The sequence below is a fragment of the Limanda limanda genome, chromosome 9 (assembly GCF_963576545.1).
Source record: "Limanda limanda chromosome 9, fLimLim1.1, whole genome shotgun sequence".
Taxonomy (NCBI): Eukaryota; Metazoa; Chordata; class Actinopteri; order Pleuronectiformes; family Pleuronectidae; genus Limanda; species Limanda limanda.
In genome coordinates this window covers 8,882,076-8,909,064 of record NC_083644.1, presented here as the reverse complement: position 1 = coordinate 8,909,064, position 26,989 = coordinate 8,882,076, and the positions used below count along the sequence as shown (strand labels likewise).

Sequence of the window (26,989 nt, the reverse complement as noted above, 5' to 3'; positions counted from 1 at the left end):
ACCAGGCACTGAGGTGTACTTCCGGTGCGAACCTTCAAAATAAGTCTTCTGAGTTTGTGTTGCTATGGACGTCGCACTGAAAATTAGAAATAGGATCAAACTCAAATCTGATTCAAACAAGGTGTCTGCTTATATTTCCCTGGAATATTTTCTACACTTTATACAACTATATACTTTAAACACGTATACTGTGTGTTATAATAGAAGACAATAGGGACAAACCGCACAATGACATAATGCGTTTTTATCGTGCACATGTATACAACTGACAACGTTCCATTGGGTTGGCTGTGGCTGAGGAGCAGAAAGTGGATTGTCCACTAACAAAGGGGTAGGTTGTAGGTTAAATTCCCAGCAGCTCCATTCCTCGTGCCAAAGTGTCCACGGGCAAGACACTGAACCCCAAATGGCCTCTTTTCGTGATAAAGAAGATAAGATGCACTCTTCAATCAAAAGTAATATGAGGATCAATAAAGTATATATCTGTCTGTTTGTCTGTCTATCTATCTATCTATCTATCTATCTATCTATCTATCTATCTATCTATCTATCTATCTATCTATCTATCTATCTATCTATCTATCTATCTATCTATCTATCTATCTATCTATCTATCTATCTATCTATCTATCTATCTATCTATCTATCTATCTATCTATCTATCTTTCTATCTATATATCTTTCTATCTATCTATTTATCTATCAATCCTCGAGCCCTCTTACGGTGGAGAAAAAGACATTTGTAGACCTTTATTTGTCTTGCTGACTATTTAGAGTCACTTTTTCCTCGCTCTGCATATCTTTGCATGTCCATTTGAGGTAGTTTTGCATCACTTCGTTGTTGTTTTCAATATTTTTGTGGTCCTTCTGTGCCTCTTTGTAGTCATTTGATTGACTTTCCAACCATAAATAATGAATGTCACTTCAGACAGAGCATCCCAAAGGTTGATTGGCATTGACCAGTGTGTAATACTGTGATAAATGTTTCTATAAATCTCCCAAATGTGAAACATGATATTTAGACTTTTTTACTTTTACTTTATAAAAACATTAAATACAGATACATTTGCAATTACGTATTTTTTCATGCTAATTGTGCTATTTTCGCTAATCAAAGGATTTACAAACTCATTCCAACTCTGCCCATAAATTCAACAGCACCTATTTTTCAGTCTCACAAAAAGGGGTCAATCGGTTTATGTGAGCTCTTTGAGGCCTTTTATTTTGAAGACTACTTTTTGAACTTCCGGTGTTGTGTGGCCCTCGGTGTTGCCTGGCAGCTCAGAGTTACTTCCTTTGGGGGGGCAGCCTGACTAATCCCATTGACTTAATAACACAGTTACAATGAACCACGATATCATGTTTGAATCACTGATAGTGAAACCGAAGTCAACATCTGGATCCTGAACATTCACATACATCTAATGACAGGCCGTTCACATAATACGTATTACTGCACATAATGCCAATTTAAACTACTGGTTATTTCTGACTAATTGTTTACGTGATGCTATAAAAAAAAAAAAAAAAAAATGTTATTGGCTATAATAACCCTCCCTAACACACCAAAGACAGTGCTGCTTTTTAATGTTTTCCATTTTATTTTAGAAGACTAGTTTAGGTACAGTAGATGATTTCAATGATTACTCTCCACACATTTCTGTCAAATACTCAGTACAAACAGAATTGAGTGCTTTATTTCTTCCTGTGATCATCTGTGAACTCACCAGTAATTGCTGATTATATCATTGCATTGTTATATACAGTCTATTGTGAGTACTTTGAGTACTTCTCTAAACAAATACCCCACATAGTCGACCTATTGTATATGATTAACAGGCATGGTAAGTTAACATTCCTTTTGCAGATTGAAAACCTTTGTGTTGAAGTAAATCAAGCTTTCACTATATATCACAGAAATGTGGAAATCTCAGCATTAAAGTTTCTTTTTATTTGGCATTGAAAAAACAAACAACAAATCTCTCTTAGGTGGTGGCAGGTCACACTGGATAAAAACAACTCATTACACTCAAAAATATCAGAACATAAAATGACTTTGTTAACGCGAAGACGTCAACACTTGACATTCAAACCGCGACTGACAGACAGAGACCCTCCTCACATGCATCCCGACACACTGAGGTTTAATTTACAAATGCACATTTATTGTCACTGAGGCCTGTTTGGCTGTGTGGGTACTGTAGCTGAAGCTGGTCAGTGTGGCCCGTTCATAACAAGCCCTTTGTCTTTGTTGTTTAATGGCCGTCTGAAAGGAGGCTTTGTGCAGCACTGGAACAGAATGTGGCTTGTTTCTTGTCTACTTGACAGGCTCGGCAGCGGCTGCAGCTCCCTCAGGCTTGGCCTTGTTGGATATGGAGTAATGGTACGACCTCATGGTCTCCTCAACCTTCTTGAAGTCTGGACGGTCCTCATGCCTGGTGAGGAGGAGAACAGCCGTTTGAAAGGTTGTGACCAATGGAAGATAAGATGTCACAAGAGCTGAAGAGATGAAGATACTTTGCTATCTAAATGCTAAATGGTCTTTATTTATATAGATGTATATTTTACTTTAGTCTTGATGATCACTCAGAGCGCTTCACAGTACAGTTTCACCATTCACACGTATTGATCTCTCTACCAAACATCATCACATACTCGTCGTCAAGGCCACTTTGGGATTCAGTATCTTGCCCAATAGCACCTTGGCATGCATAATGGTGGAGAATGCGATTGAACCACCAACCTTTTGATATGTGGACAACCCGCTCTACTTCCTGAGTCGGCCCCTGAAGCTGGTCAAACATTATATAAGGTTTTGTTTATATTTTTGGCCGACTAAGGTAAAGGCGACCTGGTTAGTGTAATAAATGTACAGTTACTGCTGCGACTCCACGGGTGTAAGTTCGTTCTCAGAAGTGCGGATGACGCAATGCAATGAAAAAATACTCAACAGCATTAGAGTACTTTTTTGAATGATTATATATAAATACAATAAAAACTGGTTATTATCTTGGTTTTAAAAGATATAAATGCTATTTAAACTTCTGTATATGCAAAGACTTTACAATACAGTAATCGTTGCATTTGTACCTCCACTACAAAGAACTTTGTTTTACTGTCTTATGTTGGGGTAATTATGCAAAAATTGTCGTACATCAGATTTTTAAATACATATATGGGCCATTCTACCGAATTGGTTCAAAGTATGGTCCCCCAACAAGAAAAGCTATTTACAAAACAATTAAGTATTCATGACATAGATTTTTACTAAGAATGTGTTAAGGTCTATTTAAACCCAAGACATTAAATGAGATACGGATAAGCTAAATATATACAAAATCATAATTTATAGGGTACTTTCTATTGCGAAGTAGCTGTCCCCAACCCTGACATCTAAATTTCAATTTCTGAAAATAACACCTTATCAATTTTTTAGATTTTTTTCAGTGATCTTATTTCAAAGATCTTTATGATTAAGTTCAAACAGAACTTGGAAGATTTAGATTTATTGTAGGTTTAATTTTTAAATTAAAAAACTATAGTCAAAAAATCATGTCCCCAGTTTTCATGTCACTACCGAAACACAAGAGTTTTAGTCCATTGGCTGAGCCCGGTTTTTAGCCACACCCCTGCATTTTTGAGCAGGCAGTGACACTGCATCCCTGTCCCTCCTGGCTCAATGGTAAGTAGCTAAAACCCATAGTTTTGATGTAAATGTGTTCCAAAGTCTGAAAATCAGCGTGTAACCTTAAGAATTGTCACTACCGAAACACATATTATCTTCAATTAAGTAAACTTTTTGGGGTTTTATGCAAAGTATTGTGTTTTTATGTGTGTACACCTCTTCAAAGATGTGTATGCTAGCCATGTGCTAACTAGCATTCTTTAGCTATGCTCAAAATTAGCTAGTATTGTCACTACCGAAACAGTCACTACCGAAACAAATGGTAACGTTTCGGTAGTGACATGATCGTTTCGGTAGTGACATAATGGAATGGTAAGTAGTTCAATCCCATCAGTCACTACCGAAACACTGGATGTTTTGTAAAAAATTAAGTATATTGAGTTATCCACTAAAATGTTATGATACTGATTGGTTTAATGTATGTTCAATTTCATCAATCATCAACTCTGGAATCAATATGAGCAGTATTATGCATTTTAAAAAGAAATATTGCATTTAGATTTTGACGAATTGTATAAATTGAACTTTGAAATTTGGTAAAAATTCATTTTTATTGATTTAATTGTGAAAACCTTCAAGAAATATTTTTAAAAATACTCTTCAGATAAAGGAAGGAAACACAATCTTAACAGGTTAATAATTATACTTTTTTTTCTAGTTTATTGCTATGTTTCGGTAGTGACAATTTTTGGGAGAGGAAAAACATTCCAACACAGTCTGAAAATACAACATAAAAATTGACGGTTCTTTTACTAGATATGTGTACTTTAGATATGGTACAATATATATACGGAAAAAGTTTTGGGAATAAAACATACAAAATTTCAAAATATTTCCAACCTGACTTTGCACCAATTCGGTAGAATGGCCCATATATATATTTTTCAACTAGTGCTTTTTGCACCACTCCTTGCTGCCCATCAGGCTCACTGCATTGACTGCACAGTAAGTTTGGTAAACTACTGCCCCCTGCCATTAGCTGCGTTATTTGCTGACTGGTAATTGTGTATTTTTACGCAGACGATATCGTCTTATATATTGAAATAGGCTGAGGTATAGACCAGACCTTCTTTAGGTTTCAGTCTGCTTGTTACATCATCCAGACCTCTCTCAGTAATGTAACACTCATCATGATATTGTAATAAATCTATCAGATTGTTGAAAGCAGATTTTTCCGCTGAACTGACACCTTGCTCAAAAACAAAAGAAATCTAATTGGGTTCTTGTACCAGAGCATAGCTTGTTAATTGTAAAACAAGAATAACTATCATTTACGACTATTCATTTATTTATATCATACTATCCGTCTACTATGGATTATAAATGAATAAACATTACATCTGATCCCAGGACAGGTTCCAGTACAGCATGTATGGTATGTGTGTAATTTGTCCTCAGCGCTCTCTTGCAAAAGGGATTTGGATTTCAATGGGACTCACAAGATCATCTATCTAACACATGCACAACATTCAGTGGGAGGAGTTTCTCACTTGTACGTCCAGCACTCGTTCATCACTGCATACATCCGCTCCGAACACGCCGGCGGACACTCCATCCGGTTTCCACCTTCAATGAAGCGTGTCACATCCGGTCCTTTCATTTTCTGGACAAAGTTAAAAAGAAGAGAAGAGCGGTGGGGTGACGTTCAGGACCAATCCTGATCCTGCGTTAGTGTGAATACTTTGATGAGGTTAATGTGGACAGTACTGTACCCTGTAAGGCTTCCCTCCGTAGGAGAAGGCCTCCCACATGGTGATACCAAAACTCCACACGTCACTCTTACTGGAGAACTTGTGGAAGTTGATGCACTCTGGAGCGTACCACTTCAGGGGCCATTTACCTGCAGTGCGAGCCTGCGCAACACAAGATATGCGACAGTGAGCTGCTTGTCAATGAGTCACCAAAAGTAACATTACGTCACTATTAATGATTTGAGCCGACAGGGGGAAGCGGACGGTTCCATGTGAGGGCGACGCAGCACCCTGGGGTGAGTTAAGATAGGTCAATGCAACATTCCTTAAATCAATTAATTGAAAGGCGGCATAAAGATTTAGAAATATCCTGTCTGTGTCCTTATACTCTTTATTTAATGCTCCTATGAGAGGACTGCTCGCCTGGTGTTTTTAATAACTCTGCTTTGGTTGAAAGTGGGTGGGATTACAGGGAGAATTTATGATGTCACAAAACCCTAACTACCAGTAAGAATCACAACAGGTGATCAGATCATCCCGTCCAACCAGCGGCTTCGAAAACCACCAGGACAGAGGAGCTTTCAAACCAAATTGATCTGCACCCTCTTCTCTACTGCTGGCTTCAGTATAAGGCTGAGTTCATTTTAGGGTAATGAGAAATGCATCCCGACTTTGACTCCACACCTGGACACAACCAGACGTTCATGGCCGTTTTCTGATAACTGCATTCCCTCCAGATGTGGGTCAGTAGACCAGACAACAAGGAAATCAATTCAGTGTTTACTCTAGTTCACACAGAGAAGCACGCGCTCAGCTTTAGGTTGATAATGTCGAGTTAGTATATGTGCAGCGTGAGGTCAGTCATTCCCAGAAAAGTAATCAATTTAAGATACACCATCTAGTTCGGGTTAGCCGCAACTCTGATATCCTCTCACGCCCCCCCATCCTTTGGTTATTCTGCATTTGTGTCACTTTAGTGCAGTGCGACTACTTTAAGAACATTGGGTCACATCACAAGGACCTTGTAGTAGTTGTCATCTGCTCCCAGGGCCTTGGACAGTCCAAAATCACTGATTTTGGCAAACTGTTTAGAGACCAGCAGGACGTTACGAGCTGCCAGGTCTCTGTGCACAAAGTTCTTCTCCTCCAGATACTTCATCCCCATCGACACCTGGTGCATCAGGTCCACAATGTTCTCTGGAGTCACACTATCCCTGTGGATTCATTGAAAATGAGATTAAGTACATTTTGTTACTTACTTGCTGTTTGTTTGATTATTAAAATGAAATAAGCTGAAATTAGATTCAATGTTTAGAGATATTACTGGCGTGCTTGCTACATTTTTTTTGTTTCTATGTATTAACATTAGAACACAAGTTTTTTAGAAAATAACGTCAGAATCTTTATGTAAGAAAACAATCTGACATATCTGTGTTCAGCTGAGTGACATTCTAGTCCGACTAATCTCACTTGTTGGTGCTGAGGAATTTGTGCAGGGGTCCAGCAGCTGCCATCTCCATGACCAGCATGAGGCTCTCGGCGTTGCAGAGGCCGAGCATCCGGACGATGAAGGGATTGTTCAGCTGGTGCATGATCTCTGCTTCCCTCATCATCTCCTCTTTCACCAGCTTCTCATTGTCATTCTTCAGCACTTTGATGGCCACGTCGATCTGACCTCTGAACAGAAACAGACAGAATGAACATAGTAAACATTGGGTTGGGTGAAGACAAGATGCAACGTGCATACATCATACAATAGCCTATTTCGTTTATGTAACAGGTTCCATTTTCTCATCGTTGTGTTTTATAATGTTTCGGTCCTCACACATCAGTCTTGAGAACTCCCTTCTTGACGCTGCCAAAGTTCCCACAGCCGAGCTCCACCTCGTCTATCAGCAGCTGACTCCTCTGGATGTTGAACCTCTTCACCTCGTTGGGGTTGTGGTACGGGTTGAACCCGGTGCAGTCCATGGGCAGAGCATCCCGCTCGTCAGCTGGGTCGGAGGAGGCTGACACAGCTGTGGGGTGAAGGTAGGAACCACATGTGGGAAAAGCACAATCCGGCATGTACAGATGTTAATCTGCTGGCAGGTTTTCACATGCCCCCCCGTGCACACTGTTTAACAGATGGCATCTTTTAAGCTCCTTTTTAAAATTTGAATTATAAAACTGAATACATGTACTCAAACACAGCACTCAGACTTTTAAGATTATTGTACTTAATCCCATTTTAATCCCTCCAGTACTTTACACACACAACATTTAATTACTGTGTAAAATATGATGCACTCTTTTGAATTAGACCCCCCCCCCCTAAGAATAAATAAAGAAGTTAAAATTAAGGTCACCTCCTTCAGCTAAATTTATTCTCAATATAAAAAAACTTTTCGAAATGTATGCAACAGAGCAGGTCCTTGTTTGTGTTTGGAAATGCAGGAAGTGAATTTTACTGGTTGTACTTCACAAGACTGACCTCGAGGTGGCGGTGTGTATCCATTTCTGTTTCTCTGAAAATGTGACAGAACAATAAATGTCAGATAATAATAATGATGATTATAATGATGTTAATCACGATGCAGGGTGTTGTTCATACTCACAACTGGAGGAAGACTTGGCATCTCTGCAAAGTAACAAGACAAATTAAAGTTGTATAAACATTTTTTAATAATAAATAATTTATTTGTCGTTAATTGGAAACTTGTTTTATTAACAATAAAACAATATATTTAATTATATAATATCATATATATATATGTATAATTTAAGAATAAAATAAAATCGTATATACTTCCGGCTTTGCCATTCATGCACGACTCTCCGAGCACCGTCACCAGGCCGTCAGGCTTCATCTTCAGGTACTCCACCAGCTGGTGAGATTGAGATAGAGTTTAATTTTGATCCAGAAAAGACCATCATGCTTTGCTGCAACATCTAAGGAGCCATAGAGCATTTACCTGCCAGATTGTGTCAAACTTTGTCCCCTCTGGCATGCAGAATTTACCAGATTTTTCTTGGAGAATCTGATAGTGGTAAACTGTTTTGCCATAGATCATCGAGAGAGCAAAAGTCCCCAACTTATCTTTGTCTCGCACTCTGACAAACACAAAACACAATGACTTGAGAAGACCTGTGACACAAAAAACAATTGCAGGTCGAAAAGTGCTTCGACAGTTTCGTGTCACAGCATCTTACAGAAACTTTCCATCCGGTTGAGCTCCAGAGTAGAGCCGCCTCTCTCCTTCCTGCCGGGCTATTTTACCATGATACCACGGCATCCTCTCGTGGGCCGTGGTGGCGATCAGCTTCTCCAGCTGAGGAGCTTGGCTGATGATGGCCTGTTCCATGGCTTCTCCCTGAACAGAGAATCAGACACGGAATCAAACAGAGGACACACATTTGGACTATATGCGATTATTATTGTGCTCCGTGTATGTATCAAGATGTTACCTACTTATTTACAAATGTATTTAGGTAATATCTGCTAAATATGTGGGTTCAGTTTCCTCAGTCAAAACTCTTTCACTTAAATTATAATCACATATTGTGCTCACCTCCCTGTGAATAGTTTTCAGATATAAATCCTCTGAATGTGCCTGATTTATTCATCAAGATCCATGAATTATTCCCAGTGGAATTGGTCAGAATGTCAAAAAACACTTTATGTTAAAGATAAAGTGATGAAGACTTCCTGGATGCATCGCTTTGCCACATGCCAAGATTTAACAAGTTCTACAGTTATTGGCCTGTGTCCCATCCTTCCATTAAAATGTGTGGATATTCATTAAATAGTTTTTATGTCAAGTGCAGTGAAGCGAAGTGGCAATATCTGAGAACATTTCAGCCTCACCTCCAGGTTCCAGGTCTGCTTCACGTACTCCCTCAGCATGTTCTCTCTCAGGCTGTCGAACACGCCGGCCTGTATCGGCGTGTCTGGAGAGCGCAGGCAGGGTTTCTTCAGGGTGCACACCATCCCGTCAGCGTCCTTGCTGTAGAACTCACAGAGCTCGGCGGGCCCACAGTGAGGCTTCCCTCCCGGGATGCAGTACGTCCCGTTCAGCAGCTTCTCGATGGAGTAGTGGTTAAACTCCACGTTACACGCAACCGACAAGACGTAGCCTCCCAGGCTGCGGAGACACTGCCGGAGCAAGAAGAGGCCGTCGACCATCCCGGCCAGCTTCAGGTGCTGCTCGGCATCCGAGCGACTGATGCTGCCGTAGAAGAAGGGCAGCTCGGCCGCAGGGTCGGTGGACATGATGAGACTTCAGCTGGACTCAGGCTCAATGTCCTGGATGGAGATGGTGGAGAGCAGCTAGAGAAGCAGAGAGAAAACGAGGGAAATAATAATTTAACCAAGTGAGAATGAGAAATTATGCTGATACTGAGGAGCAGAGTGTGATCAGTACACAGATTTGAATCCTGTCGATGACCTCTGACCTTTCAACCTTTTAGCAAACTACCATTACGAAACAGTTAGAAAACTAGAATATCCCTCAGAGAGCTCATACATCCACCAAGGCCCAAAAGTCCCCTTTTGAAACCATATTTAAATTCATTAGTTCCTGATTTTGGATCTGAAACAAATTTCACACATTCCTAAATATCAGTCACATAAATATGCCTGATTTAAAATAAATCAAGATGTATGAATTATTATCTGAGAAATCAAGGACAATTTCGCAAACTATCCCACACTGTTAAAAAAATGTAGAAAAAAATCCCCCTTTGTCCTGATCTTCATCAAAGTTGTGTGGCTTCTTTAAGTTTCGCGTAAATCCGTCCTATTTTTTTTGTGTAATCTTGTTTACAATCAAACAAACAGCCAATGCGACAAAATACCCCAACACAAAACCTCTTGAGATCCTCACCTCCTCCTCTTTTCTGCTACGTTTTATACCAGGACAAACTAGAGGATGATGTTTTGTCTTCTACACAGACGGGCTGCGAGGTCCCATGCGTCGGGATGAGATTTTGAAAACGAAAAGCACCCCCACTCTGACATGCATGAAGTTTGCAGAATAACACACTGGTGACAGAAGCCACAACAGGAAGTCGCAGTCCGCCCTCACAGCCTCTTTTCTCCTGCATCTCGCTCTCTTCCGTTGAACAGGTGGTTTTATGGTTCGAGAATATTCCCTCTGCTTGAGAGATGTTTGCACATTGATCTTTCACTGGAGGAAAAACCCACTGGGGTTGATAGAATAACTCCGAATTAAGTTGAGCCATAGTGCAGATGTACAGATAAGATGGAGCAGGTTTTGACTGCAGGGTGGAAAAGTTACACGGAAAATATCTGTTTGGATTTCGACAGCGCTGACAAATCGTTGACACACGTCAGCCCACGGAGAAGAGATCATGTGGGCAGGCAGACGTCTTTGAGAATTATACTTGCGGAGCCAATCCTCACTGTGGCTTCCTCCTCCATCAATTTCCAATTTCTGCGTGAATGGAAAATGCACGTTTATGAACGAGACATTCAACCTGCATATTTTGACAGCGTAGAAACCTCAGTTTCCCGGCCACACACCTGTCATGCTGCCCAAACCCACAGTGGACAACTGAGCCGAGACTCATACACGCCACAAGACAAGAGTCTCCTCTGTGACTTGACCCCCGTCGCACCACAACAAAGACCCCGTGTGCTCCAGTTACGGCTTTGGTTGGTTTACCAAACAACATCAAGTGTATATGAAACCTCTCGTGTTTTAAATGTTCGGATGTTTGACTTGATGTACATACTAACTGCACTGGTGTTTTTGGTAGGATGCAGGATCAAGTAGAAATCTGAGGGAGTAAAGGATCCATTTTATTCTGCTGCTTCATGACTATTCATGGAGAAATGTTTTTATTTCAACACATTTATCAATTAATTGTAATGTATTATTATTCTAGGCTCAAAACATTTGGGCGTGGTATGTGGTATAATTTGCAGATTCAACTACCGAACAGTGTATGAAATATTTACTTAACAGTGAAATGCTATTTACACATTAATGCACCTGTAACTAAAAGGGTAAATGGAATATATTTACACTTTTCCAGTTTTATTGAAGACTAAAAACATTCAGCAGTACCATGTACAATCACTCATTCTTGCCCAAAGACACTTAAGGCAGACTGAAGGAGCCGGGGTTTGAACCATTGAACCACTGACTCTGTGGTTATTGGAGGATCCTCTCTACCAGGCTGCCGCACCGCATTGCAAACACTCATAGATATCAGTCCCTTGAATATGTCTATTTAACATTTGTGAATTATTCCCTGGTGCAAATGTCAAAGAAAAGAAAAGAAAACAAAAAAAGATAAATAAAAGTCCTGATCTCCCAATAAAAAAAAGTAAAAAAAAAAGACTCCTGTATCTGCCCATTTATTCCGATCTGGGGAGAAAACACAACCTCTTCGTCTAATGATAAAATGTCTGACATTAAAACTACTTCAAGTACATCTTGCTTCAGTCCATTTAAGTTTCCGTCTTAATTGATGTTACGTTTCCTTTTTCCACTTGTACATAAATTCTCGCTGAACACGAAGCAGCGACGCTCCCGTGATGATGAACTTTACCCGTCGACTGTGAATTCCCCACCGAGGTCTGTGATAAAACTTAAACAGCGAGAGAAAAGTGAAGTTAATTACAAATCAGCAAACTCTCCCCACGCACCATGACAAGAATACTATCCACCCCGGTGTTATTTATGACACGGCTCAACTAACCCAAATATTCTCACGTATCCAACGACGTGAAGGAGCCAAGTCTCAGCACCGATCGTGTTCTTCTCCAAATATGATTTTTATGGTTTTTCTCCTTTGCTGTATATCACGAGCCACAGACGCTCGGAGTGGAGCGAGATGATGAGGTGACACAGGAGACATCTTTGAACCCACTGTGCTGCGTAGGATCTTCCATAACCACTTTGCATACCGACCGCTTTCGTCAAAAAGGCCGAAAATGTGTCAATCCCTCTAATCTGCACAAACACGTCGTTTTGTAAATGAGATGCTGCCGAGTGAGCGGCTGGAGACCAAGTGATCAGTGGGAAGAGTCCTGTGAGTCACAGGAGAAGAGACACAGGCCAAAGTCTACAGGCCCGAGTGTTTCACCTCCTCAGAGAAGAGGAGGTAAAGTTTTCTCTGGCATTGCTTTGGTCTTCTGGTCGTGAAGTAAATGTTAAAAAATGGTGCTAATAAAATCTCTCTGATTGATTTCAGGAGCTCAGACATATTCCACTAACAAGGTGTTTCCTGTAGAATATGCAAGTCACGTGGAAGACGTATATCAACACCAATTATTCTTACCTTATGATCAGGATTGTTTTTAGATCTTTATAAGATTTGTTTGGTCTATATAATCCTATGGGATACTTTGTGAAAGAGATAATGTTGTTTGCATAGATAAATAAATTCTTCATATTATTCATACGATATCAAATGTATCAATATAAGCTTTAAAATGTCTCTCTAGCCTTATTATTCGTGGAGATATCTCAGAATATGATGCCCTTGACCTTTAACCTATCAACTGCTAATGTTAATCATCGTTGTGATACATCCCCCCCCCCACCACACACACCACACACACACACAAGCAGACACAGAGTAATCACAAAAAAACAGGTCAGCCTAAAGTCTTTCCGACGCCGCACCTCCTCCACGCAGACGTTTCACACTTCACTGAATCACACGCTTGAAAGTTCCACCAATGACGGAAGTGATTTTATTCTCTGACGAGGACAAGTTGTTTTCTGCAGATTATTTGTTCTGAGGTCATGATCGTTTTGGTTGCGCTATCAGAAACAGAATGTACACAGAGTACAGCATGACGACACAGAGTACAGCACGAACACTTGAGTGTGTGTTGGCATCCACCAGCAGATACGACATCTTTTAAACAACATACAAGTGAAGGCCTGCACGATAAATTCCTGCATCATTGGAAACAAGTGACATTCAGACAAACTCTCAGTTTTGATTCCTGTTGAATCTTTCAAATCTAACTGTTGAGGTTTACACACAATCAATGAATTTTCGTCGACGCCATTTCTGTTATCATTTTTTAATCTCTTTCTCTCAGACCTAAAACAACACAAGCAGCTCAGCCTCGGGTTGTTTTATCTCCGTTAATAACATGTTTAAAAATAAATGCCTGCTGAAAATTAGCAAGCACATTTCGGCCCATAAGAATTCCTCTTTGTGTTGAACAGACCAGTGTTGTCCGACTGGGGCTGGAACATTGTACAGATACGCTTCAGCCCAGAACCAAAAATACATCCAGTCGTTTCAAGAAAAGTCACGAGCGATAAAAGACACACAAACACACACACACGCACAAACGCAAACACACTCACACACACACACAAGCACACACAGCTCCTGGGTGTGCTAACAAACCTACCCATTTTTGGTTTTCTATTCCTAGGCTAAATGAAAGGAGCTATTTTTATATTGTACAAGTAATCTCTAATTTTGTGAACCAGAGCAACAATGGCTCGGCCTGACTGTGGTGCACACACGCGTTCTTTACAGCCCGGACACAGCTGTGCATGTTGAGGGGAAAGTTTCATAACTTTAACAGAGCAGCAAGAATATAAATACATATCCCAGATTATCGTATGTTTACAGACTCACTTTAGATTAAATTGAAACAAATCTATAGTCTTTTTTAAAGCTGTGGATGTATATAAACCACAATAAATGGTACAATACACTTACATGATGGGCAACTACTACCATCAAACTTCTGGACAATAACACAAGTATTGAAACATAGTATTTTAGAGAGAAATGAAGATTTCAAACTGTTCTGCTCTGTTTTTGTTGAATAATTTAATTATGTAATCACACATTTTTCCCTTAAGAAAATTTGTAACCTATGTATTATCACCTATTGTGATAAGTTTTTGTGTTAAATGTGTTGCGTTAAATCAGATATAAGAAGAGAAAATCGACTCACGTTCAACTGCGATGCTGCTGCTTTACAGACAAAGGGATATCTGCTCATCTGACGGTGGTGTAACGTGCTGTCAAGTGTGGGAAAGAGTGATGAACCACACACACACACACACACACACACACACACACACACACACACACACACACACACACACGCTGCATTTATATAAGACAATACATACACAGTAATTGTCTGAATCCTGATTGCAGAATGTATAACACAAGGACGGACTCAATATTGTTTATTCTGTAAAACATCAGAAAACACTGAGCATGTTTATTGATAAATTCTCTGGAATCCAAATGTTTTTATATATGTTTGTGTATAAGACCAATAATCCATAACAGACCAAAATATAACACTGCAAAAGAAAATTTCATTAACAATGAATCAGAAACCAAAATAGTTTCAGATTATGTCAGACTGATTCATATACAGTTTCAACTCTAGTTCCCTACAATGTGTATGTAACATATCTACATATAAATAAATAAACTTGTAAGAGTTTATAAATATTTATGTGTTAGGGATAGAAATTAGTGACCTTATAATGGTACAATACTTTTTGGTCTTAATTTTTATTTGATGTGTGTAATACTTCTTCATTACGGACTATAATATAATAGAAAACACACGCAGACACACACACACACACACACACACACACACACACACACACACACACACACACACACACACACACACTGGCTGAAGCTGCTTCCTCACAGTCTCCGATCAGGCAGCCAATCAGCAGGAAACGTCTAAATAAAGTCGGATGAAATAAGATGAAACAAGAGAGGAAAAATGCTCCTTCAAAATAAAACAAACACTTTTCAGAGTGTTTTTTCAATGGCTCAGTCAGAGTTTGAGGTATCTTGAGTCTATTCCAGCAACGGGTCTCCAGACAGACTTTTACATTGAGCTTTGGTTGTGGAGAAAGAGTTTTACAGACAGTTTTTTTGTTTTGTCACTAAATTTGAACTTTTCCGTAGAGGTTTTTATAAAGACGGGATATTCAAAACATTTACAAAGCAACTAATAACTAATTCCTATGAAAGACAAAGTGGAGTAATGACGTCTTCAACAGAACATGAAGTTATCCACCTTCTTTGTGTGTTGTCACCTGAGCATCTCTCTGGTCTTTCTTTTGTTAACCAGTTTGAGCCTATTTTCATGTCCATGTTCATGTTATTGTACGTTCCTCCCTGGGAAACACCTGGCTCTCTCCATGGTTATAAAGCTCCAGATCCAATTATCAGTGACGTAAACATGACAATCAATTATTACACAAATTTTCACCCCTTGTTTTAATACAGTCACAGATCGCAGAACCGGACACAACACATCCATTTTATTATAGTCTGCAATTGTTTTGGTGCAAGATGCTGGTGTTAGAGCATCATCTAGTGGCGATGGATGTCATATATACAACCATTAACTTTGTTGAGCTAAGAAAAGTAAAATTAGTTCACCTAAAACAATGTGGAAAACACAAAACGGTTGTAATTGTTTGGCTTTTATTCTATAGCTGAGTGTAAAATTTGTTTCAAATTTAACATTTTTCCAATTAAAAATAAAGTGTTGGCATAACATTTTTAAACATAAGGTTGTTGCATAGGTCAAATCTTTAATCCTGAGTCATATTTCAGTGTGTAGAATTTAGCGACATCTAGTGGTAAAGTTGCATATGGCAGCTGAACATCCCCTTACTGTGCCATCCCCTTTCAGAACATGGGAGAGAACCTGTGGCCTTCAGTTGTCATAAAAACTCAAAGGGTGTTTTGGTTTGTCCAGTCTGGGCTACTGTAAAAAACATGGCTGCCTCTGTAGGGAGGACGTGCTCCTAATATAAATATAAAGTATTTAAATATTAAAGACTCATTCTAGGGTAAAGAAAACAACAATTTGTCCAATTTAGATGAAACACACTAGTTAAAACATCACTAGGATTAATTTATATTCAATATTTGCCAATAGATCCCTTTCACCTAGATCTCACACACTGGACCTTTAAACAGTAACAGGGTCAAACTCCTGGAAATCCTGGAGAGACACATTCAATCGTAGGAATTTGTTAGAATATCATTACAATGGACAAAGTAATAAAAATAGTTCCAAATAGTTCCTTTACTGTGTCTTATTTGCATCTTTGATCAGCATGTGCAGAAATGTGGAAACGAATTTGTCTTTTGCAGCTATCGTTGATATCGACTCTTCTTTTCCAGTGTACCTTTTAATTTGAAGGCCACGACAGGAAGTGTGATGGTTGTAGTACAGGTGCCTTGACGGCTCTCTGCAGCTCTGAGGTTGTGGAAGGAGTTGAGTCTCCTCAGTCTCCCGCCGGAGCCTCCTCCTCTCAGCTCCTCCACTGCTCCTCCACTTCTCCTCCACTTCTCCTCCACTTCTCCTGCAGAGGATCGGGCCTCGCAGCGGACTCTTGTGCACTGGGAAGCGGGAAGGTAGGTCACCGAGCCCGGCCACTCTCTCTGCCTCTGCATGCACAAACACTGGAGGAGACCTGATGCTTGTTCTCTGCTCTCACTCTCTTTTCTCTGCAAGTAGACTTTGAATTTCGCCTCTGATTTAGTCTTTTTTTGTGTTTTCATTGTGACTCATGTTTTTGCACGTAAGTGGATTTTATTCCATCTCATAGTATTTGCACAATTCCTTTATTCCTTTTTTTTTTTTTGTACTGCCACTGGACATTATCCTGATATTCTCTTCTCCTCAAGAGCTCTCACTGCTGGGAGCTCCTCATTGGCTGATGACAGGGCAGTGTGTGTGTAGGTGTGTTTGTGTGTGTTTAGTGTGTGTGTCTAGTGTGTGTGTCTGTGTGTGTGTAGGGATGATGTGGCCGACAGCAGACATCAGGTATGTGAGTGAAGGGTGGCATTGAGTCCTTCACCGGATGGGGGAGCAACTTGCAGTTTCTCTCAGATGCAGAAGAAGCTGCAGTAACAGCCACATTCACTAGTATGAGTATGTACAGTACTTTTAAACAACTAGATAATCCTTTATAGTGTGTGTAACCTAATATGGGGATTAGAAATATACAAAGACGATGTTTAAAAGTCACTTTTTAGTTTTACAGATGTGTTTTAATCAGATGTGTGACATGTCTGTGGTCCCTGCTGCTCTTCTGCTGACTGGACACAAATCTGCAGGTTGATGTGTTGCATTCTTGATTTCTTTTGTTGGATATAAATGCATCTTTTTATTTGGCCCGTGTGGAGAAACCAGACACTTTCATCATCAAGACAAAACATATTCTCAACAACACACTAAATTATACTTGAGTGAGTTTAATCATTCTCAGCAGACCTCACTCATTGGCACAATCGTAATGGAACATATTAGGAGGCTGTTAGAACCGACAGTTCAAGCAAAAAACTACAGAATTTCATTGCAAACTGTGTTTTTAGATATAAAATGTAACAACTATTCTTAAAAATGTCCCAAAAAAATTTACCATTTTTATATTTCGAACTCACGTTATGCAAAATGTTTCCAACAATGTTCAAACCCAGAGAAATCCCCCAATTCTGTTCAAGGCAAACTTCGTACGAAGAAGTAAAAATACACAACTATCCCATTCGCAGTTTTTTCTTTTCGCTGTTTGTATTGGTCACTCGTAAGCGATCGCGATTATTCGTAGCCATTCGCTGCGTAACGTGAATAAGAATCACCTAATACGTGAACGTGATTCGCACATATGTCGTGTCAGATAGATTTTTGATACCATTCTGCGTCATGACATCATCATATTAGGTCTTTTGTTATTGTTTTGATTGAGAGACCCCTAGTGGCCAAAGTTACATATCGTACGTTTAAACTGGATAGACGGCAGCATGACCCCTTAGGGCCAAAATGGCGATGACAATTTCAGAAAAGAAAACTAAAACAAGTTAACTCGACAGAGAGTCAGATTGCGACTCTTGATCATCAATCATCAAGTCGGTTTCCCGAGAAAAAAGCCAAACATTCTCAGATGTGAATACTTGCTACTTCTCTTTGTGTGGTGTGGTGTATCTTTAGTGTTTTTGACGCCTGGAAGCTTTAAAGCAAATCAAAAACCGCACAAAAACGAATATGATGGAAGACAGAAAAGAGAAAAGCGTCCACCGCCATCTGTGCTCTGTTCCCAGTGCTGCTGGCTGACTCACTTTCGTGTCGAGTCAGCTCTCTGCCTCACTAAATATTGTTTCAGACTTGAGAGGCACATTTTCGGAGTTAGGGGAGCACATCCGAGGTTCTCCGGCCTGTTTACGTTCCCACTTTTCATCTGCACACTGTTTATTTGGGGAAATAGAGAAAGGAATGCCTGCCTCTCTCTCTCTCTCTCTCTCTCTCTCTCTCTCTCTCTCTCTCTCTCTCTCTCTCTCTCTCTCTCTCTCTCTCTCTCTCTCTCTCTCTCTCTCTCTCTTTCTCGCTGCCTTTGTACCAGACAGAGAGTTTAGTCTGAGATATATCCCCCCTCCCCTCTCTGTATTATTTCTATCACCTGTTTCATCTGGAGATCTGTGTGAAGCGTTTTGCTGCTGAGGCCGACAGAAAGCGTCTGACTCGTCACTTTCGTCTCGTGGACCATTTGATCCCACGGCCTCGTGGTCCTATTAGGAGAGAGAGGCCGCACCGGAGCTTTAATGAAATAATAAACTGAACCCAAAGCTGATTCATGAGCTACTCCCTGATCAAAGTGCAGAGAGAAAGAGAGAGAGAGAGACGGGGGAGAGAGAGGGAGAGTGGGGGAGAGCTAGACTCGAAGCTAAGCTGAGGGACACTTAGCATCTGTTTGCTCCACACAGACTTTACTTTGAGCCGGTCATATGGCTTTGATTAGTGCGCTAGTTTTCGGATAGCCTCCACTTTCCCTGGCAACAGTCAGAGACAAGGACAGCATAGTTAGCTGCAGTCTTTAGAGGACAAGACAAGAAGAAACCTCACTGTCCATCTTCTTCATGCAGAGATAACAAGCAACAAAAAAAGATGTGTCAAAACACTTCTGGCTCCACCGGCTTCATTACATCGCAAATTTGGCCCTTTCCTTAAATTCCCACCTAATTATCCCGAGCGGTGCAATTTCTCTGTCCCTCGTTGCAACAACGACCTCTTTCTCTCTGCTCTCCTCCTTTTTCTATTTTGCAGATTGTGATTGCGCTGGAAACTGTGCGGCCTGTCTGCAGCTAGGACCGCTCTCTCTCGCTCTCTCTCTCTCTCTCTCTCTCTCTCGCTCTCTTTCTCTTTCTCTCTGCAGCTACATGCGGGATAATCGCTCTTCATCCAAGCAGAACTCCGTGGAGAGATTCGGCGTATGTGCTCACTTGGCCTGCTGACAAACATACGTCTTCTATTTTCGCCCCCCAAAAAGTTATACAGCCCAGAGGGGAACGTTTTTCACAACACACACACACACACACACACGTCGTGGAAGATGTACGACACCATCGCCTCCGAGAGACGCTCGACTCTTAATCTACCTGCATTTATGTGCGCTCTATGATGGAGCAATAATTTACCCAGAAAGCAGTGCAGGCTCGTTGTTGTGGGAATCTTTTCTCGAACACTGTCCACAATTCTTTTTAAGCAGCTTTTCTTGGAAAGCACAGAGGGGTGGGGGGGGTGGAAGGGGGGGTCCAGCCTCCCCCTTGGTTCTCTTGTTTAAATAAACACGGGGGGAGTTAGTGCTAATGAAAAGCACTTGATATCAATATGCAGGTTTAATAACTCCACAATAAATCGCGAGAGGGAGCAGGGGTAATGAAGGAGAGGTTGAGGGGGGGGTTTGGCCTGTGCAGGAAATGACTGGGAGAAAGCCTGAGGGAGGGGAAGAGAGAAAGACTTTGGGTTGTTCCACGTCGGAGCTGCAACAGTACAAAGACCCCTCAGTGCTTTTTAAGCAACTTCTCTTTTTACTGTTCCGTCTCTTTTGCTGTTTGAAATGAAATTAGAGGCTTTTTTTCAACTTCATTCCCCCGAAACTCGGCTCAGGGTATAAACACTCCAGCAGCTCCCACTCTCTTTCATTCCCCTCTGGGCTTTGCACTCGTCTTTTTTCTTTTCTTTCTTCCTCCTCTTTTCAGGAGGCAACTTGTCCCGTCCCCCCCCTTGCTCTCGTCACCGAAAAAAGTTTCCCATCTGCTTCCGATTACCTTTGGCTGCAGTTGGTTTGCCGCCAGCCATCTGGGCCAGTGTGGCGTCTCCGCTCCCGCTCCCCTCGCCCCAGACGGCTCTGAGGGAGGGATGCCGGGGAGAGAGGGGAGCCAGGGACAGGAGTGAGCTGGGTGGGCAGACTTGTACTGGAGGATAGTTTCTCTTCTCATTGACACTGCAACCCAAAGCCAGGAAACTCAAGAAGTTCACCCATGAAACCGTGACTCCTGATCCTGGCTCCGCTCTGTTGTTATAATGGGCGCTGTGGGTCAGAGGAAGTCATTTTCCGTTGTTATTATGAAGCAGACTCGTTCTATGTTGGTCTCTTAAGTATAAAAAAAATGAAAAGGAAGGAAAAGAGCTCAGTTAAATGTAACTTAAGGTTTATTTACATCAAGGCCAGTCTAACAGTTAGTCTGGGAAATGATCAAAGTTCCTCTTTCCAGGATCTAACCCTGTGATGTGGAGTTGACTGTTGCCTCTCAATGATCATCCTCATGTCTTGTTATTCATAAACACCTCTGGCAGCAGGATTTTAACACGTCTTTAAAGAATGAATTGCAACAATCTGTTCACCAATCTCACAGCCAGAAGGTTCTGTGTGTTCTGAGTTTGCATGTTCTCCCTGTGTCTGCCTGGGATTCCTCCAGCGGTCCAAAGTCCGTGGTTAATTGGAGACTCTTAATTGACTATAGGTTCTGGCGACCTGTCCAGGGTGTAAACTCAGCCAAAGTCAGCTGGGATGGATCCACCCCCCCTAAAACGGTTTAGATAATGGATGTTTGGTTGTTTAGAATTGATATTGAGGTTTTCCTGCTCATTGCTGCAAGTCTTGCACAATCATCTACTGTACTGTTGATACAGAGCTTAGTCACTGCTTGAGATCTTCATTGGTTTCTCGTCAATGAAAAACCATGCATGTAATGTGAAGAGCTTGCAGCACAGAAATGTGAAACTAGAGTTCCAGTCATTGAGAAACAGTGTTACATAAAATCTCAGGGATCCATATCAAGGCTGTTTATATATAATCTATAAAAGTTTAAAAAAAAACGTATTCAGAAATGTTTTGCCACAAACTCCCCAGAAATCGGAGTTACTCAGCATTATTCAGGCTTTAATCATTACAGGACTCTAAACTTAGTCTCGGATGTAAACCAGCTTCATATAGACACTCAAACTGTCCGTGTGTGACCCTGGACACCGGCCAATTAGAGAGCTGTACGGTCAGGCAGCCGGCCAGCGACTCACTCAGCCATACAGCCAGCCATCCCAGTCAGCCAGCGGAGCGGTGATGGCAACCTGCTGCTCCTCTCAAATTGGCTCATTTTACCCCCAGAGCCTCTGACATAATACTCACTTCAAGCCCTGTTTGGGCATTAAGCAGCAGCTCTTTACAAGATCAATGGCCTCTTTTGTGTTTGAACTCTTTCCGGTGGGCAGGCAGCTTAGAGAGTGGGGCCTCCGGGGCCCCAGGTTGGGACCTGCTGGTGTCTCTGGTCTTCAGAGTGAAAGACAGGGTGTTTGCCCTTCGCCAGAGACAAGATTGATTAGCTGAGGGAATAATGCCGGACTGGGCGGCCCTTCACTGGTTCCCGAATGTGACCTGGGTATTTGCTATACTGGGAACTTCATGGGTCAAAGAGATCTCATGCTCTCTCTCTCTCTCTCTCTCTCTCTCTCTCTCTCTCTCTCTCTCTCTCTCTCTCTCTCTCTCTCTCTCTCTCTCTCTCTCTCTCTCTCTCTCTCTGTGCCTGTGTTTCACTGTGTCTCTCTCCTCCCTTTTACCCCCTTTCCTCGATGACCTGCTCCTCACTGAACCGTTTCTCCTCCGCAGGGCAAAGAGAGGAGACTAAACCCACCAGCGCCCCTCGGGAGATCCATCCAGGCTGTTCCCTACGTCCATGAGGACCTGTCTTCCGGACTCCGTCCCCACTCACTGATCAACACGCTGCAGAAGCTGCTATGTCCCTGTGAACCCTCAGCTCCTCCTGCAGCCATGGCCCCACAGAGCGCTGAGCTGTCCCACTGCTAGGCGACGGGGCAATCCGAGAGGGCAGGAGACATGTTGGGACAGAGGCCCGCAAACCACTGCACTGAATTCAGTTACTATAGCAACTACTGTAGTAACCATGGAAATACTACGGAGGACTGGTCTGGTCTGCACTGTCATCGTCGTCATGGTTGCCTACGAGGTCGCAGGAGGTCACAGGGATGAGTTTGCTCAATCTCAAGGTGAGAGGAGGCGATTGTGATTTGTATTTTTCTGTGTGTGATTGTGATTTTCTACCGTTTGTGTGTGTGTGCAACTGTTCTATCACTGCAAGGTAAAAGGACACAGGTCGATCACTGTCAGTTGTTCTCTGCTGTGAGGCTGCAGACAAACCCTGTAATAGCTGCTGCTTCTACACCAGAACATCAACTCTGCTGAGGAGTTCATCTCTGTCAGACTGACTAAGACCAAGAAATCCTGTTTGAAACAAGATAATAAATCTGTGTTTAACCCGTCTTTGATTTATTTTGAAAAGGACAGAGTGGATGAAACCCTCAAAGCAAGTTTTTGATTGACGGGTCAGTGTTCGTTCCAACATTCACCCGACTTAAACTTCCATCATGAGCTCTGGGTGGTGGCTCAAAAGATGAGGAGCGCACATACAAGTGGTCAAAATGGGTTTCCTACTGGTGACTGGGTTCAGCCCGGACATCCGGAGGGAGCCCGGAGTGGAGTCGTTGCTCCTCTGTGTCGAAAAAGAGCCGAGGTGGTTTGGACATGTGAGGTTTGAGGTTTGGAGGTTTTCTGGGCTTGTGCAACTGGTTGGAGGCCTCGGGGCAGACATTGGTGGGGAGAGGAAAGAAAATGAATGGACTTGAGGAAAATATTGTGGTATAGTAAACAGAGTGAGAGACTTTTCTATTTAATGCCTTAATTTGCCTAATCCTGGTAACAACTAATACAAGTCAACATACTTCATCATAGTTGTAAAATATCTTCTATTATGTCATAGAAATGTGTGTTCACTCTTTCCAGCTAAACTCTGAGCCGTGTCAGGTTTCTCACCTCGTTCTAAAGCCAGGCTGCAGAACACAGGTTACATTTTTCAAACCAATCACAAATTCTAGTTGAGAGAAGAGTTTCAGACCTTTCGGATAAAACACATGAGTAAAACTACTCTGCTCTTTGAGGCCTGTACAAGTAATTGGGAAACACCTCTGGTTTACGGCCTGTGATTGTCTGGGCTGCTTTAATTACTTTCAGTCGTTCAAGGAAAAGTACTTACATGCTTTTGACGGTCAAGGTGCCCAGAGTGAAATCTGTTCCTCATTTCTGTAAGGGGAATGAAAACGCTCTCTTAATAACCTTTTTTAAAATGTGTGTTTAATGAGAATATGTGATAGTAAATTAATCATAACGATCACCATGTGTTCCTTGGTTGGTGTAATTGTTTTTATATGTAATTCCCATGCACAGAGCTCAGAATGCAAAATGTTGGTCTGACCCGGCCGTCTGACCGACTGAGCTCTACAGGTCTGCAGGTCAGAAGAACTTGAACTCTGCTTCCACAAATTACGTTGCTGTGGCACAGACACGTGCCTGCCCCCCCCTCACCTCACAGTGTCTGTGTCCGTCTCACTTACGCACTGATGCTGAAGGAAATCTCCTGAAGGCAAAGACAAAAAGTGCCCTGAGTGTCTGAGTCTCGTCACCCAGAACAAAGCTGAGATCGTGTATTTCCTAAACTTAACCTTTGACCCCTCACTGCCATCTATCTCCAATAGTCTGTCGCACTGCTTCCTTTAAATAACCCCCCCCTCAAGCACTCACGTAGCTAAGGAGACCTAAGGACATTTCATAAAGACGTTTAAAGCTGAACGGATCAACGGGCAAACGCAGTCTAACTAGATGATGAAGCAGCTTGAAATCTGGATATTTTTCTTCAGGAGTTGGTGGAGACCAAAACAAAGCTTGTAGAGACGTGACTATCGGACTAACATTCATCAGATGACCAGAGACGTGACTTAAAATCAAAAATAATGACACCAGAGTCAAAAGATTTATCCCCAGCAACAACAGTCATCTTTGTTGGCATTGAAATTAATTCCATTATGAGCGCCTCTAATCAGTAATGGTATCAAATACGGTTGTGATTTGCCGACCACTTTCAGGGTGGGGGACGGGGCAGACCCCTCAGAACGAGCATGATAACATGAGCTCACTGATTGGTCTGGTTTCCAGGCTCCTGTATGGTACATCAACTGCAGAGCTTAGTGGCCCTGAAAGACAGACACAGTCCACTCCAGTATCTGTGGCGCTTATCTTCGGACGTTAACGGGGGGGCCAGAGCCAGTCCCAGCTGAAAGGCGGAGTACATCCTGCACAGAGACCATTCACACTCACATTCACACCTATTTAGAAACTGGAAAGCTGTATCTATAGACAAAGTCAGAGTGAAGTTTGCGATACCCACTGTTTCTGGCAGCGTTTGGCCTGAGGTCTGAGGGAGGGACATTTTTCCATCCAGAGTATTTCCTTCCACTATTCTCATCTGGTGATAATGAAATCAGGGTGATGCCCTGCTCATGGGCGGATGCATAAGCTTCTCTTCACTCTTCTTTTAGCCAGGGAGTGTCCCCTAAATTTAGCAAACATGTTTCCATTCGCAGTCTCTCTGTGCGTTATTCTTCGATACTCTGACTCAGACTCACTGAGCACACTGTACTTTGCAATGTTGGCTACTGCAGAGTTCCCTGTGAGGCCTCAAGTTACCACCATTAAGAGGGAAAATATCTGATATGTATTTGAGGTTGTGCTGTTTACAACTACAGCAGACCACCCAGGACTAATAGTTGGCAGGATGCGATGTAAACAATAACACATGTTGTCATATGTTGTGTTTCATTTGTTTTCTTAAAAGACCCCGGCCGCACACAGGAATTCTACCAGACATAAATCGAGAGAAACAGGAATTCTGATAGAAAGCAGTTGGAGCAACACTTCAAACTCATTCCTCATTTTGTTTTAATAAAAGTTGTAAAACTAAAAAACGCAATAAAGATGAGATTTTATTTGTGAAAATTACAAGCCAGGCTATAAAAACCTGTCTCGTCTTCCAATAAACTGTACACATCCAAATGTGATTAACTCAGCAGTTTACATGACGCTTTAAATCTGTCAGCATCAACATCCCCCTGCTGCTCCGAACACTGGGGCTCTAACATCTGGTGTGTATCTGTTACGCTGGGAAACAACGTAAACCATCAGAGGGACGCTGACTTGATAATGATTTTACACTTGTAGTATTTGAGTCATCAGTTTGATGTCGCCTTTCTCCTGTGGGAGCAAGAGGATCGAGTTGGAAATCCTGCAGAGAGGATGTGGCTTGTTACCGTCTAGGTTAAACTAGTTCCATTTTTTTACTGTTTTTTTTATTAGTCTATTCTGTGTGAGGTCTGATTAATTTCTTCCATATCTACTTTATTAAAACACTCCCTTCATTTTCTCTCCAGGAGTTCTTCCTGTACTTTAAAGGTAATGAAAACCACCCGTCTGATTCCCTTTGTGTGGTTTATTAGAGGAGGACGGACGCGTTGTTGGTATTAGGAAGGTGACGCTTCCAAGGACTAGAGCTGCCTTCAGGTGTCCATTTAAAAAACACTCTATTTCTCTATTGCACATTCTTAAAAATTGTCATCTGTTTTCCATATTTGTAAGTGGTAGGAATTTTCCGTTTCCCTGTACTCGCTTAAAATGTATTTTTATTGGGGATCCTGTTGTTTCTTTTCGAACTATTGCTGCACAACTAATTTCCCCTTGTGGGACAATAAAGAAAATATCACCTATTTTAGGACTGTAGACAACCAAAAGAATAATTTTGTCGACTGAAATTATATCTGCTCTTCAACAAATCGATCGGTTGCAAGGGAAAACTAAATGGGCCTAAGCCACTCTACCTGTGGGCCTTAATAATAAATACATATTAAGCCAACACATCACATGTTTGTGTTTACTGAACATGCCGATGCTATATAGTAGCCTCTGCTAGCCCAGATCCTCGGAGTGACTTCTTACCCCGTTTATACGTTATCATTGAATTATCTTAGTTTGTTTAACAGTGTTTTTCAGAAAACCAGGGGCCTTCGAGATAAAAACTACTCTCCCACTTTCTTGAACCGTAACCGTTAACGTACGCGTTCAACACGAAAAGCTAACGTGAAATGAACATGTGAGAAAAAGCAACTTAAACACAAACAAGTCACCGTCCATTATTCTTTTTCTTCCGTCTCTTGACTGGAACCACTTGTATGCAGAGAGGATTTTTGCTGAATTGCCTCCTGAGTCACGTGAAGGCAGCTTTTGTAATTGTGTGTGTTTTTTATGTCCCGGTGCAGAGCTCTCCAAGTCTGTACCAGGGAACTCTGATCTCGGGGTATTTACTCTCTGTGGGAATGGGCTGCCTCTGCACCAACGGAGGCCAAAGGTTTGATTAAAGAAACAAAAAAAAACAGCTCATTTGCCTGTGACCT

At 41.6% G+C, this 26,989-nt stretch overlaps 2 protein-coding genes across 3 annotated transcripts in view; one reads left to right on the top strand and one right to left on the bottom strand.

The window, feature by feature from the left end:
* Positions 1-1,681: 1,681 nt before the first annotated feature.
* Positions 1,682-14,390, bottom strand: LOC133010486 (tyrosine-protein kinase ZAP-70). 2 transcript variants are annotated; one of them, XM_061078074.1, is made up of 13 exons: positions 14,321-14,390; positions 9,224-9,685; positions 8,569-8,729; positions 8,331-8,469; positions 8,165-8,243; positions 7,974-7,996; positions 7,850-7,883; positions 7,202-7,394; positions 6,847-7,053; positions 6,398-6,590; positions 5,398-5,538; positions 5,176-5,288; positions 1,682-2,435 (listed from the first exon to the last, which is right to left on the bottom strand). In XM_061078074.1, exons 2-13 carry the CDS (start codon positions 9,626-9,628, stop codon positions 2,318-2,320), a joined length of 1,806 nt encoding a protein of 601 aa, XP_060934057.1. In that variant the 5' UTR covers positions 9,629-9,685; positions 14,321-14,390; the 3' UTR covers positions 1,682-2,317. The 2 variants fall into 2 exon arrangements, with proteins under 2 accessions (XP_060934057.1, XP_060934058.1); XM_061078075.1 differs by lacking the exon at positions 14,321-14,390 and adding an exon at positions 10,242-10,337.
* An 8,209-nt stretch (positions 14,391-22,599) lies between these two features.
* adamts10 (ADAM metallopeptidase with thrombospondin type 1 motif, 10) overlaps positions 22,600-26,989 on the top strand; it is a 37,459-nt gene continuing 33,069 nt past the window's right edge. Inside the window, exon 1 of the mRNA XM_061078206.1 lies at positions 22,600-22,702. Coding sequence (XP_060934189.1) covers positions 22,600-22,702 — 103 coding nt within the window. The remainder of the gene's footprint in view (positions 22,703-26,989) is intronic.

Bases quoted from the DNA above. Each gene is read 5' to 3' on its own strand.
- LOC133010486 (XM_061078074.1), bottom strand. From the start codon at position 9,628: ATGTCCACCGACCCTGCGGCCGAGCTGCCCTTCTTCTACGGCAGCATC. The intron at 7,997-8,164 runs GTATATACGATT...GTTACTTTGCAG, and splicing joins CATGAATGGCAAAGCCGGAA to AGATGCCAAGTCTTCCTCCA. The intron at 7,054-7,201 runs GTGAGGACCGAA...GTTTCTGTTCAG, and splicing joins GGAGTTCTCAAGACTGATGT to AGGTCAGATCGACGTGGCCA.